General features: G+C 45.7%; 1 protein-coding gene across 1 annotated transcript in view; it reads left to right on the top strand.

Annotated features, from left to right (window-relative positions):
• Positions 1-17,025, top strand: part of EDA (ectodysplasin A) — a 94,242-nt gene that overhangs the window by 39,158 nt on the left and 38,059 nt on the right. The window contains exon 3 of the mRNA XM_063142091.1: positions 6,605-6,707. Within this exon, the coding sequence (XP_062998161.1) occupies positions 6,605-6,707 (103 nt within the window). The remainder of the gene's footprint in view (positions 1-6,604; positions 6,708-17,025) is intronic.

Raw genomic sequence — 17,025 nt, 5'->3', positions numbered from 1 at the left:
GAGTTGGGAAGAGCATCAATGGGCCCTTTTTGACCAACATATCAAGGAAAAGGAAAGGAACCTCTAGTGCAAGCACACTGAGTCATTACTGACTCTTGGAGGGACGCCAGCTTTCGCTGACGTTTTCTTGGCAGGCCTTATAGCGGGGTGGTTTGCCGTTGCCTTCCCCGGCCGTTATTACCTTTCCCCCAGCTAACTGGGTACTCATTTTACCCACCTCGGGAGGATGGAAGGCTGAGTCGACCTGAGCCGGCTGCCTGAAACCAGCTTCTGCTGGGATCGAACTCAGGCCGTGGGGAGAGTTTCGGCTGCAGAAACTGCTGCTTTACTGCTCTGCGCCACACAAGGCTTATGAGAGAGGTGCTATTTGGTGTCCCTTCTAGGTCAACTACTGTGTAAGTCCATTAAAGCCTGAAGTGGTCATCTGTCTGGGTTTATATCCTCAAAGTTTCCGACTTTGTATTGTGTGTTTAGCACAAATATTTGTGTGGGTGGCTTATTTTGTAATCTCTGAAATCAAACTGTGTTTGTATGAGCCCTCTGGAAGCAGCAAGGGCAGCATATGGAGGCTGCCCACCATGCTGTCCTGGCATCCCAGAGTTTAATTGATCACCCTCTCCAGATAGACTTGCAGGTCACATAGGGAAGGGAAAAGGCTCAGTTCAGATAACACGTTTCTCAATGGTGGTGTTAGAACTCCACAGTGGAGTTTTTACACCACTGTTAAGAAACGAGTTGTCTGGCAGGAAAAACTCAATGCAGCGGTGGAGGATTGTTGTTTTTTTGGAAAACACTCCATGCAGAATATCCACATTGTGCAGAGGAGAGTTCCTGCACAACCATTGTGTTGCCTGTTGTGTGGGGTGTGGAGGGTTCCATGAAGTTTTCTGTTGCATTGAGTTGACTTTTCCCACTGGCTACAGAGTTCCCTGGCAAGAGCAGTGAAAGGAGTGAGTGCTGCCCTAGGAGAGCCGCCGGGACTGGGGTTTTTTTTTTTTTTTTTTGCAGCAATGGCTGATGGGATTTCATTGGGAGGACAGGGGGAGAAGAGAGGGCAGAGAAACTGTCAATCAAACTTCACAATGAATTTTATTCAACTCCATGGTAGCCCACAGTCACACAACCATCAGCCGTGCTTCAGCCTTGATTTTATACTTTTTCTTCATCAAAAAGATAATGGGCTGTCACATTTCTAAACTTGACCTTCATGTCCTGAATCAGTAGAGAGGGATCAGGATTGTGAATATTATACAGAGATGATAACAAGAAGCTGGAGAAGAGAAGATTGAGGGGAGACATGATAGCACTCTTCAAATACTTAAAAGGTTGTCACACAGAGGAGGGCCAGGATCTCTTCTCGATCCTCCCAGAGTGCAGGACACAGAATAACGGGCTCAAGTTAAAGGAAGCCAGATTCTAGCTGGACATCAGGAAAAACTTCCTGACTGTTAGAGCAGTACGACAATGGAATCAGTTGCCTGGTGAGGTTGTGGCCTCTCCCACACTAGAGGCCTTCAAGAGGCAGCTGGACAGCCATCTGTCAGGGCTGCTTTAGGGTGGATTCCTGCATTGAACAGGGGGTTGGACTCGATGGCCTTGTAGGCCCCTTCCAACTCTGCTATTCTATGATTCTATAAGCTTTGTATATGATCTGTCACAACTTTCTGTTTTAGTAATTGCTCCATACCAAGACTAGGGAAAATTCTAGAGCATCCTCTCTAACAGCAAAGGCTACAGCATATGGAATTCCATGAGCCTACTGCTCAGAACAAAATAGATAATCAGATGTAATTTTGGACCCCGCCAGCTGCCCTGCTTCTTCTGTTCAGGAAAAAGTAAGGGGAAAGAGCAAATATCCATCTGGCCTGCTTGTCAGTCGAGTTAACGAATTGACCCCCTGCTTTTGCATCCACCCCCCCCCCCACCCCCCCCACACACTTCAGTGTTGGTCCAAAGTCATTTTGAGCTTTAGAAAGGCTGAGATTAAGACTAAAGGAATGAGAGGAAAGGCATTCAGCGGTCACTTTCTCCCATTTGTGTTAATGTGCATATTAGCAGGATGTCAGTGATGGGGTTTGCCTCACTGGGAAGAAGGGATGCAAGTCAGAGGGTGAGAACTGTGTATTTGTTTTATCCTGAATATTCTAAAGCTTAGATTAATTCAGCATTTAAATCAATGTGATTAAATTATGTTATACATTTTAAATTAATACAGTTTTGAAAGGTGTCTGGTTACACATTTAAAATCAAATTGAATATTTATGTTAAAATAGAAAAAAACCACCTTTCCAATTCTTTCCTGAACGTGGCCTTTCTAACTATAAGTGCCAAACTGAATATAAAAAGCAGGTGCATAGGCCACAGTTCCTGTCTTTAAAAAAGAGAGCAAGGCTGTGAATGTGATCAGAAAAGCAGGAGATGGATGTTTAACTCTGTCTCTTGCTGTGAAAAGTGAGAAATATTTGAAGAGAGACGTGATTAAGGATCCTCCTGTAACTGCTTTCCTTTTAAAAGTGTGTGTGTGAGAGAGATGGGGGGGGGGGAGCGAAAGAAAGAAAGAAAACGAACTTATTGGGATACTGTTACACTGTGGGATTTTCAGAATCTCTTAGAAGGGCCCAGGTGGATTGCACTTGGATGTGTGTCATTGGGCAGGTAGGCTTTTGATCTGCAGTTAGGGAAGAGTCTACTTATCTGATTAGAATCATAGAATAGTAGAGTTGGAAGGGGCCTATAAGGCCATCAAGTCCAACCCTCTGTTCAATGCAGGAATCCACCTTAAAGCATCCCTGACAGATGACTGTCCAGCTGCCTCTTGAATGCCTCTAGGGTGGGAGAGCCCACGACCTCCCTAGGTAACTGGTTCCATTGTCGTACTGCTCTAACAGTCAGGAAGTTTTTCCTGATGTCCAGCTGGATTCTGGCTTCCTGGAACTTGAGCCCATTATTCTGTGTCCTGCACTCTGGGATGATGGAGAAGAGATCCTGGCCCTCCTCTGTATGACAATCTTTCAAGTATTTGAAGAGTGCTATCATGTCTCCCCTCAGTCTTCTCTTCTCCAGGCTAAACAGGCCCAGTTCTTTCAGTCTCTCTTCATAGGGCTTTGTTTCCAGACCCCTGATCATCCTGGTTGCCCTCCTCAGAACACGCTCCAGCTTGCCTGCATCCTTCTTGAAGTGTGGTGCCCAGAATTGGATGTAGTACTCAAGATGAGGCCTTACCAGGGCCGGTTATTTGTCAGGGAGACACTTAGAGCTAGGGACAATGCACTCACGAGCTTTCCAGTGGTGAGTCTCCTGATGACACAAGTGCAAAGCAAGACACAGTTTCTGAGGCACTTGGAGGCAGTGAGGCTTCTTCGCTTCTCAGCAATCTAATGCAGTCCCACATGGCTACAGGCATGAGCCCTGCCTGCTCTCCTCTCAGACTCCAGACATGGGTGGGAAGCAAACGAAGTTTAATCCCGATACGACAAAGATGTCTCTGGTCAATAGAATACCCAATCAGTGAATAGGAATCCGTTTTTCTTAGATGGTTAGGATTTCCCTTAAAGACTCAGGTCTTCAGCTTGGGTGAGCGCCTTGATTCAGTTCTGAGCTTGGGTGCTCAGGTGACTGATGGAATGCTGTTGCCCAGCTGTGTTTGGCACATCAACTGACTCTGTTACTTGAAACATCAGATCTGATCATGGAGACAATTTGTTATTGTTGTTGTTTGCATAGTGCTTTCAAGTGTTCCAAGCATATTCCATCTATTACCAAGTTGTAATCCGTATAGCTAACGAAAGTCAGTTATTTCTTGCCACACTGCATTATTGCAGGGGGCGGGAGGGCTGAGACTGAGAAAGAGTGGCTTGCCTAAAATCACCCAGGGAGCTCAGAGCAGAGGTGGACCATTGGGTCACCTGATGTGTTGCTCTGTCTTTTACAGGGCAATGAGATGAGCAGTACCTCATCGCCCCCAACATCCCATCAGGGATCTATTCTCCAGGAATATGTGGAGAAACATAAAAATTGTGCCAACTCACCAATCCTTGTTAAAGTCAATGGTTTCTAACACTGCTGAGAGCTTAAGAAAAGTAAGAATATAAGAAGCGCTATATTGGATCAGACCAAAGCTAGACCAGCATTCTGTTCAGCCAGTGGTCAACCAGCTCAGAATTTCCTGGCTTTCCAAAGAATTTTGGAAAGGCCCATGCCAGCTCAGAATTTCCTGGCTGGCATGATAACCACGGGCCTTTCCAAAATTCTTTTTTGGTCCCACCCCCATGGCAGGGCACACTCTTGAGCTGGTGTGTTGTGGTAGGTGTGGTGAAAGTGATCTGGTTGTAGGAGAAAATGAGTTGATGCCCTTGACATGGATAGATCTACACTTGGTTAAGTTAGGCCCACTGTTCTGTTTCCTTTCTCCTAACTCCCAAACCACAGAGCCCTATGAGCACTACCTAGGAGGAAAGAGTGTGCTTAGGAGCAAATTAATCATCTTTAAGCACTGGTGGGATGTGCTCAATATGGTGAGGATAGTTAACAACCTAGCTTCTGTATTCTGAACCAGTTCAAGTGTTTCTAAAAACTTCAAAGGCAGCCCCATATATTGCATGTATCAAGCCTGGGAATTCTTACAGTGGCCTGCTTTTTCTGGAAGGGGTGGAGCTACTAACTGTAGTTGGAAGGTGATGGTCTGAGCTACAGGTGACACCTATTCAAGCATCCCCACACAATGAATTTGGTCTTTAATGGAGTATGCAACCCCATCCAGCACAGGCTGAATATCCCCTCCATAATCAGTTACATTGCCCACCTAGACCACCTTTGCTTCGTCAGGATTCAGCTCTTGGACTCCAATTTTATCTCTGATCTCTATTCTGTTAAGGACAAATTCTGGCGCACAGAATTAAAAACCTGTTGCTTTCTTGTTCCCGAACACCAATTCAACCTTTTTTTTAAAAAAATAGGAAAATAGTTCCTTTATTTTAAATTTACTTGGGTATTATTACAACTTTAGGCAGGTGGAGGATAAAAAGTAAAATCTGGGGTGGAGTGACCTCCCTAAGGGGATCACACATTCCACAGAGTTGAGGTATCTTAGTCTTTTTGAAATTTTATACTACCTTCAGCACCTGTGCAATGAGTGTATAGCCCACGATGCACTAAATTGAAATCCATGCTGTTACAAAAAAAATGTGTGCCAAAAAATCGTAATGCTCTGTTATATCTATTTGAATATTATATAGTTTCTGTCTTGAGTATTGGCAGTCCCTTAGCTCTGAAAATTAATGTGGGAGAGTTTGCTAAAGGTACATTTCTGTGTTACTAAACCTGACGTTGAGAGCCTTTTCTCAGAAGTTCTTTGTTGGCCTCAAAGTGAAAGCTAAGGAGAGACAAAGCTTTAGCAATCTAGTTATTTCCATTGCTGCTGCTTATGGTCAGACATGGTGTGTGGGGTGAGGTGGGGCGGGTGTCCTAGAATTGCACTTGCATCCTGCCTGCAGCCTTGAACTTGGAATAGCAGAAGTGTCTCATGGACCAAAGTGATAGAACAAAGGGAGTGGTATTGTCCAATCATTGCCTTCTGCAAGTGGTAGCTATTCTTATTTTTAAAGGCAACCTTTTGCTTAATGTGTGTTAACTTGGTGGCTAAACAGTCGTCTGTTTTGCCAGCTGTTGATAACACCTTTAAGGAAGAGTAAGGACATTATTGTGCTTCTGGGAGCAGCAACCTTAAAAACAAAGTAGAATAAATACATTTTAAAATGCCTGAAAGCCATATGGGGGGAAAAACATTTTAACATTCCACCTAGAATTGAACAAATAAGGGCTACACTTTATTTATTATTAAATTTATTTTATTAAAAACATTTGTATCCCTCGCTATATCACTAGGGGCTCAGGGCGTCATACAGATAAAATTATTCAACAACCCCTTGTGATGATGAAATTCAACTGGCCAGATGCTTCCATTTTTGTGAACCGCCCAGACAGTTTCGGCTATTGGGCGGTATAAAAAATGTAATAAATAAATAAATAAATAAAATTTTCATCGCAGGTTTGTTGTGGTTTAATTTAGGCGTTAGTTTCATATTAAGGCAGCAATCCTAAACGTGCTTGCTAGGAAGGAAGCCCTGCTGAGCACAGTGGGACTTAGGCCCCGTAGAGGAACCTGGTGGCATGGCTGGCTTTGCATGAGCCTGGTGCGCTTATTGCGGTTCTGTGGGTTATTCAGGCTGATGACCCACGATGCGAATTGGATAGTGAGCTGTGGTCTGGCTGATATTGAGGTCCTGGTCTCCTTCTCCACCCACCTCCTTCAGCCAATCTCCACCTGGAAAGCTAAAGAACAGAGAATTGCTCTCCTGTTGCATTTCCCCCGACTTCTCCTCGAAATTCTTTAAAATAAAATCCGTGAGTGCAGTTGCCACTTCCTGTTGTTTGTTTCCAGTGTTCTTCCCAGTTTTACAGTCCAGAGTCTTGAGGAGAGCTGTGGAATGCTGCTGGAGGTGGTGGCTGTTTTGCTCATTTTACTATTGTGCATTTTAACGTCTGCAAGCTTCTTTGTGTGCACTTATCGTTTTCCACCCCACTGTTCTGTTTCATCGTGTTTCAGGTGGCAGTGCTGAATCTCTTCTCCCCTGAGGATAGGCCTCCCTATGGAGAGGAAACCCGTGTCCGCAGAAACAAAAGGAGCAAAAACAGTGAAGGATCAGAGGGTGAGTTTGCATCTCTTTTATGTTTATTCGAATGCCTCCAATGTCTTTGTTCATGTGCCCGCATATTTGTCATACAAAGTGCCAGTATGTATCCTTTCCTGTAGTTGATATTCAAGCTAATTTCTGCATTTTGCAGAAGGGGAGGCAGATTTGTGGACATGTATCACTTCAGATTGGTTCTTAGAAAGTTAAATTCCTGCTCTACATAGTCTTAGAGGGAATCTACACGTTGTACTGAAGGCGCTTGCGTGCGCCTCCAGTGCGCCCTCAAAACAATGGTGTAGACGGAGAAAGAAGAGACGGAGGAAGAGGTGGAGGAGGCAGCGGCTGGGGAATCGGCCGCGTCCTTGCCACCACCACCACCTCCCCGCCGGCCTCCTGCTGCCGGGGTAAGAGCCACCCGGGTCGGAGAGATCAGCGGAAGCTGATCTCTCCGACCCGGGTGGCTCTTACCCCGGCAGCAGGAGGCCGGCGGGGAGGCGGCGGCAAGGACGCAGCCAGTTCCCCAGCCTCCTCCTCCTCCGCCTCTTCCTCCGTCTCTTCTTTCTCCGTCTACACCATCGTTTTGAGGGCGCACTGGAGGCGCACGCGAGCACCTTCAGTACGACGTGTAGATTCCCTCTTAGTTGAATTAATTTGGATGTCAATTTTAGTATCAGTAGATACTGGCTGTTGCCCTCCTGTTGTAATTAACGCCTGACAAAAACTTCCTTGCCAGAAACATTTTTATGGTAATAGAATTAATTTCTTCTTCAGATCCTTTCTAGGATTCTAATGATAGCATTTTGAAGATTTTGCCTTACTTTTTTCACTTTGAAACTTCTTGTACTATTTTGTAGCTTTAACTGTGTGAAGTAAATCAATTCAGATTTAGAACACCTGAAATGCCAAATATTTTATCTTCCCACACAAATTATAATAGTCGGGGACACAGCTTGCAAATTAAGCCTTTTGTATCCACCCAATTGACAATCTACATTTAGCATTTAAAAAGTAGAAGTTTTCTGTGGGTCCACTAGAAGAAAATGTATGTAGAGATAGCAAAATAACACTTAATAGGACCAATAAAAAATGGCAAAGTTTTCAAATTCATGTGCAAACTTTCAGATTAATGAGAACTTTTCAGGCTGTGCAATAAGTAACAAAGTGTGTGTGGGGGGGGTGGCATCAACACATATTGATCAGTGATTCACATCTGTTGAAGAACCAAGCAATAGTTTATGCATTCCAAGGCCTTCTCCCTGAGAAGTGTTCATTGGAGGCAGAATGTGAAGTCGTGGCTGGCACAGGGACTCATTAAAGCCCCATGGAAGTGGGGGGAGTGGTTTTCCTGGATTTGGGATCTGTGGGCTCCAGTCCTGTACATACAATGTTCCTTTCCCTCCATGGTTAGTGCAGAGGTACTGCAGCAGCCACAGTCTTCCCTATGAAGGATGAGCTGAAATCTGCATCCCTCTGAAGTGGAGCAAGGCTCATTCAGCCCACAGATAGTCAGAGCTGAGACCTCCTGCAAAATGGTAGATTTTTGTAATCTTAGGATGTCTTTGGTCTGTAGATGGCTGTAGGGTTGCAAAATGGGTAACTTCTGCTAAACTAGGCTTGGAAGACAAGAAAGTGCTGCTGGAATGAAATTAGGAGTAAAGGAACAACATAAGTAAGGCAGGTACTTTATTGCTGGTCCAGCTCCCCGAATGAGAGTTAAAAGGATCAGAAAGAGTTGTGTCCAGAATGGTCCAAAGTGATGCTGAGCCTTCTGAAGTTGGAAGCCGTTAGTGTATTCAGTAGCAGAAGCAGCTGCGAATTCCACGAGCCCCAAACCCCTGCCCGCCAACTGGACCTTAAAGATTGCTACGATTGATTTCTTTTATAAGTGCCTCAAGCTAGCACCAAATACAGCAGGATTGTGGTAAAGCAGTCCTTGGTCAGCAGAGCAGGAGTGCAGACAGCAAAGGGTTAACATCCTCCAAAAGAGGAACTCTTTGTCCCTTCCAGAGAAGCAAAGCCTCCCCGTTTCGTTTCTGGCTGTTCCTCTTTGAGAGACTAGAGCAAGCGTTCCCTTGGCTGTTCCTGCTTGGGAGTAGAATGAATTTAATATTTCCCTCGCCCTTTTGTTCTGGGGGCAAGGGGGAGTTAAGGGGGAGGCTGCTAGGACAGGCAGAATTTAATCCCACTGCCCCCCTCTTGCTGTTTGTTCAGTTGCCGTACCCCTGCCCCTCCTCCACCGCTATGCATGTCGCAGGTGCCAGTGCCTTGGATTGGGGCCCCTGTAGGAAAGGTCAGCACAGAAGTAGATTTCCCCTCTATGACTTGGTGCATGGAAATAGCTGTCCTGCAGTTAGAAGTTTACAGCATTTGTTGTAATGTTTTTTTCCTTCTCTCTCTTGCCCAAATTATTTTGCAATTTCCTCGCTGAAACAGTTTCATTGTTGCCAAACTCCAGGAATTAACATTTCAACCTACTTTCAGTTCCCCCAAATGCTGCTAAATATGTTTCAATGTGGAATTTACTTGGGTGGGTGATTCCTGCTAAGTGTAGCACAATTTAAAGTGAGGGGCGCAGAAGATAAGAGCTTGGCATCTTTCTGCTAGGGCTACAGTATCATCAAGTTTTAATTCATTCCACAATTAATTATTAAAACATGTTCCTGAAGGGTTTAGACTCCTTAAGGCCTCAATCCAACACATACCAGCACAATAATAAATCTTCAACGCAGTAATGGCCCGCATGGTTAAATAGCCTTGGGTTTGTTAACCATGGGTTCTTTGGGAGCACACAAGCTCCCAACTGCTAGCCCACTTCTGGTGGACTAAACAACCCTGGGATGCCCCATTCCTGAGTTGTTCTCTGAGAGGAGGGCAACCAGGATGATCAGGGGTCTGGAAACAAAGCCCTATGAAGAGAGACTGAAAGAACTGGGCATGTTTAGCCTGGAGAAGAGAAGATTGAGGGGAGACATGAGAGCACTCTTCAAAGACTCAAAAGGTTGTCACACAGAGGAGGGCCAGGATCTCTTCTCGATCCTCCCAGAGTGCAGGACACGTAATAACGGGCTCAAGTTAGAGGAAGCCAGATTCCAGCTGGACATCAGGAAAAACTTCCTGACTGTTAGAGCAGTGCGACGGTGGAATCAGTTACCTAGGGAGGTTGTGGGCTCTCCCACACTAGAGGCCTTCAAGAGGCAGCTGGACAGCCATCTGTCAGGGATGCTTTAGGGTGGCTTCCTGCATTGAGCAGGGGGTTGGACTCGATGGCCTTGTAGGCCCCTTCCAACTCTGCTATTCTATGATTCTATGATTCTATGACATGTGAATCTGGAACTCTGGGTTGTTGAGGAGAAACAACAAAAGAGTTAGAACCCAAGAACAAACAATGGGTTAAAACTCTGGATTGTTTCTCTCCCTATAACCCAGAGCTCCAGATTTGCACATCCCAGTCAACAACCCGGGGACAGGGCATCCCTAGATTGTTTAATACAATGGAAGCAGGCAAGCAGTTGGAAGACCGCATGCTCGCTTGCTCCCTCGCGCTCCCAAACGACCCCTGGTTAACTGTGGGTTGTTCAATGGGGCGAACTAGTTCAATGTGTTGGGGAGTGTGGTGTAAGCATTACAAGTGATGCGTCGTACTTGATATATTTATTTATTTATTTATTTTATTACATTTATATACCGCCCCACAGCCGAAGCTCTCTGAGCGGTATGCATTGATATAGCCCGATTCCTCTTGAGTGTCTCTCTGGGGAAAGGGCTCTCGGGCGTTATGGATCTCCGATATTTCCACACAGTTTCAGAGTTGAAGTAGAGTCCACTGCCACACCTGCCTTTGAGCCTGCTGGTGGCTTTGGCTGGGCACCTCTTTCGCAACACTTCTCCTCTGGGCAAGGAATGCTTCTGGGACAGCCTTTTGGGAGGAGGTTTGTCTGTCTGTCTGTCTGTCTGTCTAAGTGGGATTCAGCTAAAAATGTAACTGGTTTGTGTTAAGCTAAAAACAAACTCCAACCAAATAGAAACACAGCTGTTCAAACTGTTGAATATTAAGCATGGTATTAGTGGTTAAAGCAATAGGGAGCTATCGTATATAAAAATAAACTCTAATTCCAGCCAACAAGCCTCTGGATATTTTATTTAAACATATTAGTCTGCATATGTTAAAAGTGTGGCAATGTCTGTCAACTCTGTAACAAACAGAACTCTTTGGATTCCCACCTAAACGCCTGAAGGGAAATGCAAAACTACACAAAAGAGTCATCTTGCAGGGGAGGAAGGCGCAGCGTCTAACGTGAACCTGCACAACTGCTCCAGCTAAGTGGGGCCAAGATGTGTGTTTTCCCCATTCCTCACCCGCTGTGAATAATTCTGGAGTTGACAGATGTGCTTCAGCAGGGGTTGCATTCAAACCCTGCTTTGGACATTGTCCACTCAGCAAAAAAAAAAAAAATGAAATGAGACTGTAGCCTGAATTGAAGTTGTAAATTTTCACACCTTTTACTGGCTGTTAAAAGCCACCTGCAGTGAAGTTTTGAGGATAAAATGAAAATCTGTTGATTTGTTCCTAATTTGTTTACTGTAGGTCCTTAAAAGAAGAAAAGTCTTGAACAAGACATTCCTAAAAGTAACACTAAATCTTGTCTTATTTAGAATTGTGCTTGCATGGTAAAAGTTTACATTGGAAGAGTTTGGTTCTTCATGGTTGTTGTGCAGTGGCAGGTATGCATTGTGTGCCTGTGCGGAGCAGTGTTCCAAAAAATGTCCAGAGCTCCCAAGAACTGGAGCCGTTGGAGTGGGGAAAGCCTGTCTGCGCCAGGGCCAGGCTCAAGGGTAGGCTGAGTCTCTTTCCCGCTTTCTTTTCAAACAGCATGAGATGGAGCTCTCCCTAGAGCTCCACAAGCACTTCTTTTACCTCAGATTTCATCTTGTTTAATCTCCCTCATCTTTTACCTCATTGTTCATTTTTAAGAGCAGACAGTGCTCTGAGTCCAGAAAGCCTGTCCTTTATGAGTATTCCTCACAAGATATTTTACCTCAGTTTCCACCTGCCTTTACACCCTTTGGCATTTTTCTGTATTCTGGTTGGCTTCATCATGTCAATCTCCATCCGCACTGCTCGGGTCTTCTTAGCCAAGTATGTCAAGATCAGGCTTCGGGCGATGTGCTTCTCTGGGAAGGAGTGTCAGTCACCTTCAAGCCAACACCTTTCTCTCACCTGATGCCTCACAGGTGCCCCAGTCTGACCCTTCTGCCGGGATAATAGCCTCTAATGATAACAGCCCTTGAGCTTACGACGTCTGATCCAGGTGCTAGTATAAAGCTTCCTTGCGTGTGGTTCTGGACCACCAGTGTTTGTGCCTTTGCCCCCCTCCCCCCGGTTGTCACATTGGTCTCAGCCATGGTTCAGTGGCAGTCTGGCCTGAAGATCCAGTGCTGTTGGGTTTGCAAATGACTAATTCTTGCAATGATGCTAAGACGGGCCTCATGGGGGGCCAAGGAAGCGTGAGAGGGATACCAACAAATCTCCAAAGCTGCACATATTCCATGCACTGTTCTTTCAGTAGCCTCAGACAGCCCACCCCCTCGCCCCTGGCGGCTTCGATACCTGGAGCTCCTCCAACCCCAGCTCAGTCCGCAGTGCTTAGAACAGTCTCCGCCCTTGCTTCAGACTCCGTGTCTAGGGTTTCTTTGTACTGGTTGTTCTGATACTTGGCTCTAGCCTTGATATCTAGTGCTCTAAGTCCTGCCACAGTACCTAGTGTTTCTTGATGCCGATAGTTTTAATACTTTGCTCCATCCTCACTACCTAGGCTTCCTTGGATGTTACAGCTCCAGCCTTGGCATTTTTTTATTATTATAATTACATTTATATCCTGCCTTTTGCCCTCCTGCAAGGAACCCAAGGCAGCTTATGTGGTCGTCGTTCTCCTCACAACAATTCTGTGAGGTAGGTTAGGCTCAGCATCAGTGACTGACCCTAAGTCACCCAGTGAGCTGCATGGCTGAGTGGAGACTAGAACCCGGATCTCCCCAGTCTGAGTTGAACACTCTTAACCAATACACCACACCGGCATCTCGTGTTTCCTCTAGTGGCAGTGTCTGCACTCAGCTCAAGCCTTGCTACCGAGTGTTTCTCAGTACCGGCAGTTTCAGTCATCAGGCCCACCGTTGGGACTAGCATTTGCTAGAATTTCTCCTTGGTGTCTGTTGTTCTCTACCATTGATGACCTCACTGCTTTGTGCTTTTGTCACAATCGCACTCAAAGCCCCCATTCCCAGGACTCTGTGCTCTCTGTGCATAGCACAGGTGGTTGGGATGCACATGCATTACAGACACTTTGGTACATATCGTCTCCATGTGTCGATGACTTTGGTACCTAGTGGCTCCTGGTGCCTCCATGCAGAGCCCACATTACACATGGTACGGATGCTTTAACCCTACAGACCTTTTTTTAAAAAACTTTGGACCTAGACTGCATCTTGGGATTTACTGGTTACTATTAGATGCCTCCTCCATATGGGCAGTTCCTCATCTTATTGGCCAACTCTTTGTGCTTGGCATACCTTAGAGCTCTGTAGGATGATCTATGGTCCCAGAACATGTTAATTATTTATCATATTTACACCCTGCTCAGCCAAAAAAAGGCGCTCGGAGCAGCTTACAATTAGTTAGCAAAAAATACAGTCCTTGTCCTCAGGCTTACAGTCTAATAAAGACATGACACACAAGGAAAAGGAGTCCAGGAGGGAATAGAGAAAGAGAAAGAAGGATCTAGCCAGTGTATTACCTGGTATTTAAGACACAGGCCATAGCTAGACCTAAGGTTTATCCCTGGATCATCCAGGGGTCAAACCTGTTCATCTAGGTGACACACAGGGGATCCAGTGCTCAGGCAGGGGCGAACCCTGGATGATCCCAGGATAAACCTTAGGTCTAGCTGTGGCCATGGTCTCCAGTGCAAGCCCTGGCACACTTGAGCCATTTTCAAATGCTCTCAAGATCAGTTTTGGTGAATCTCTGGCCCACAGGCCTATGAGACTTCCCAATGTGGTCTCCAGGAGCTCTCTACGCCTTCCTGTAGATCTCACTCCTTTGGCTTTGATTGTGGCATGCTGGGATGAAGGCCAGGACCTCTTCATAACTCTGATGAGTTGGAGAAAGTCCCGGTCTTTATCCGCAAACCAAGGGCTTTCATTTCAGTGCACCGTAATGGAAAGAAAATGCTCCCTCAACGGATCTACACGGATCAGCTGTGGGGGCGAAAGCAGGGCAGCTCTTGGAAGCGTCTGTGCATGTTTATGCCAGTTGGAGCTGAGGAACCAGTCCCTATGGATTCTGCCGATTACACGGCTGTTCCGTATTGCTGGTGATCAGGGACTGTGCACATTTACACAACTCCCCTGCATGGAGATGGTGCAGCTGCTGAGCCTCCTGTTTATGTATATATTTATGATCTATATATTTCCCTTGCAATGTAGGAAGCTGCCTTTATACGGAATTGGACCCTTGGTCCAACTAGCCCAGTACTGTTGACACTGAGGCCTTAGCTAGACCTAAGGTTTATCCCAGGATTGTCCCGGGGTCATCCCTGTTCATGTAAATGACACACAGGATATCCCGGGAGCAGGCAGGAACAACCCCGGGATAAACCTTGGGTCTAGCTAAGGCCTGAGTCTGGCAACAATGGCTCTCCTGGGATTCAGTTAGGGTTTTTTTTTTGCAGCTTTATCTGGGAATGCCGGGAACTGAAGAGCCTGAGACCTTCTGCATGTACAGCGGCTGTTCTCCCACTGAGCTACGGCCCTCCTCTCTTTGGATAGATGCACCTTTAATTGACGCCCCCAAATGACCTTGGCCTCCACTGTCTTTCCTTGGTAACAGTTTGCAACCAGGGCTTGCTCAGCTCTTGCTCATCACCTGCTGTTTTTGCTAGAGATCCTGTGTCTGGTGGAACATCTGTTCTTTCATCATGAAATGTGCTTCCCCTCCTTCCCCGTGGGGATGGGACAGACAGGCAACTCTGTTTGTAGCTCTATAGATGCTTCCACGGAGCAGCTATGTGCTTCCTCATCTTTGATTCTTCACTGCTGCAATCTGAACCATTTTCGTTAATTCATTTTGTGATCTCTTCCTGAGTCTTAGGCTACTCTGCAGGAGTATCCCATCTGGTGAATTAGCCATGAGGCCCTATACAGGTTTCTGTGGCTTCCTTCCTCTTGAGTGCTTCTCTTCAGGATATATTGACTACAGTTCAGACGCAAGTTCTCTTTGCTACCTCCCCTACACACACACAACTACCCCCTTTTTTTCCTCTGTGGATGTACTGTTGCAACCTCCCTTCTCTCCAGCTATAGATCTTACTTTTATGCCTGTCCTGTTATTCCTACCTCCATACACCAGCCATATCCTTAGGGCAGAGCTGTGTGTTTCCTCCCTTCCGTCCATCCATCCATCCGTTGCCTGGAGCCACGCCTGGCCTTGGCCTTCATCCGTTGGGAGGGGAGGGGATGCAAACAGATGCAGCCCAGAAGTGCCAGGAAGAGTCCATGTGCCAGGGATGGGGAAGCCGTGGCCCTTCAGGTGTCGTTGGACTGGCTTTGGCCAGTGTAGCCAATAGCGGGGATGATGGGAATTGCAGTCCCAACCACATCTGGAGGGCCATGCATTCCACAGACATGCCACCATAGACCGGCTACTGGTAGCTTTCCTTCCATCTGGCTGAAGTGCCTGCGGGGGTTGGGGGGGGCACGCCTGATCGCTGCTGCTGTTGCCTTCTGTGGGAGGAGCAGGGCCCTTTGCAGCATGGCGGTTTTTAGTTTTATGTATTTTATATTTATTCCCGTGCTGTTTCTTGTATGGTATTGTATTTTATTGTTTAGGCTGAACTGTCTGTTATTGGGCAGACTTAAAATTTAACGAATAAAGTAAATAAGTAAAATTAATAGTGAGGATTTCTTGGGAAATTGCAGTTACCTTAGACTTGCAAAGGTACGGTGCTTGTTTATCATTGTCTCTTGTGAGTTCCTGCCATTTTGGTGGCATAAAACTGATACGTGGCTCGGAGAATGAGATCCTTAAATACTTGACAGGTCCAAAGGATCCCATGAAGGTGCAATCACAAGTATCCCAACAGTTAGTCAATAGTTTGTTTTTTGTTACTTTTAAATCTTTATCTGGAAGTGCTGCTGTGGCAACACCTGTAGGCAGTGGGTGAAACGGTAAGTCTTTTGCACCACGTATATGTTAGAAACTGGTGCCAGATGTTATTATTATTATTATTATTTATTTATATAGCACCATCAATGTACATGGTGCTGTACAGAGTAAAACAGTAAATAGCAAGACCCTGCCGCATAGGCTTACAATCTAATAAAATCATAGTAGAACAATAAGGAGGGGAAGAGAATGCAAACAGGCACAGGGTAGGGTAAACAGGCACTGGGTAGGGTAAAACTAACAGTATAAAGTCAGAACAAAATCAAGTTTTAAAAGCTTTAGGAAAAAGAAAAGTTTTTAGCTGAGCTTTAAAAGCTGCGGTTGAACTTGTAGTTCTCAAATGTTCTGGAAGAGCGTTCCAGGCATAAGGGGCAGCAGAAGAAAATGGACGAAGCCGAGCAAGGGAAGTAGAGACCCTTGGGCAGGTGAGAAACATGGCATTAGAGGAGCGAAGAGCACGAGCGGGGCAATAGTGTGAGATGAGAGAGGAAAGATAGGAAGGAGCTAGACAGTGAAAAGCTTTGTAGGTCAACAGGAGAAGTTTATATTGGATTCTGAAGTGAATTGGAAGCCAATGAAGAGATTTCAGAAGTGGAGTTACATGGTCAGAGCGGCAAGCCAAGAAGATGATCTTAGCAGCAGAGTGGTGAACAGAAATCAACGGACTGATGTGAGAAGAAGGAAGGCCAGTGAGAAGAAGGTTGCAGTAGTCCAACCGAGAAATAACCAATGCATGAACAAGAGTCTTGGTAGAAGAGACAGACACAAATGATCGAATCCTGGCAATATTATACAGAAAAAAACGACAGGATTTAGCTACTGCCTCAACATGAGGAATAAAGGAGAGCGAGGAATCAAATATAAAGCCAAGACTACGAGCTTCCTTGACTGGAGTAAGCGTAACATTATTGACAGTAAGAGAGAATGAGAGATGAGGAGAAGGTTTAGGAGGAAAAACAAGCAATTCAGTCTTTGCCATATTACATTTCAAATGACGATGAAGCAGCCAAGCTGAGATATCTGAAAGACATGCCGAGATACGATCGTGAACATCAGGAGAAAGATCCGGAGATGAAAGATATAATTGTGTATCATCGGCATACAGATGATATC

Source organism: Elgaria multicarinata, chromosome 15, assembly GCF_023053635.1.
Source record: "Elgaria multicarinata webbii isolate HBS135686 ecotype San Diego chromosome 15, rElgMul1.1.pri, whole genome shotgun sequence".
NCBI lineage: Eukaryota > Metazoa > Chordata > Lepidosauria > Squamata > Anguidae > Elgaria > Elgaria multicarinata.
This window is presented reverse-complemented; position numbering and strand designations above follow the sequence as displayed.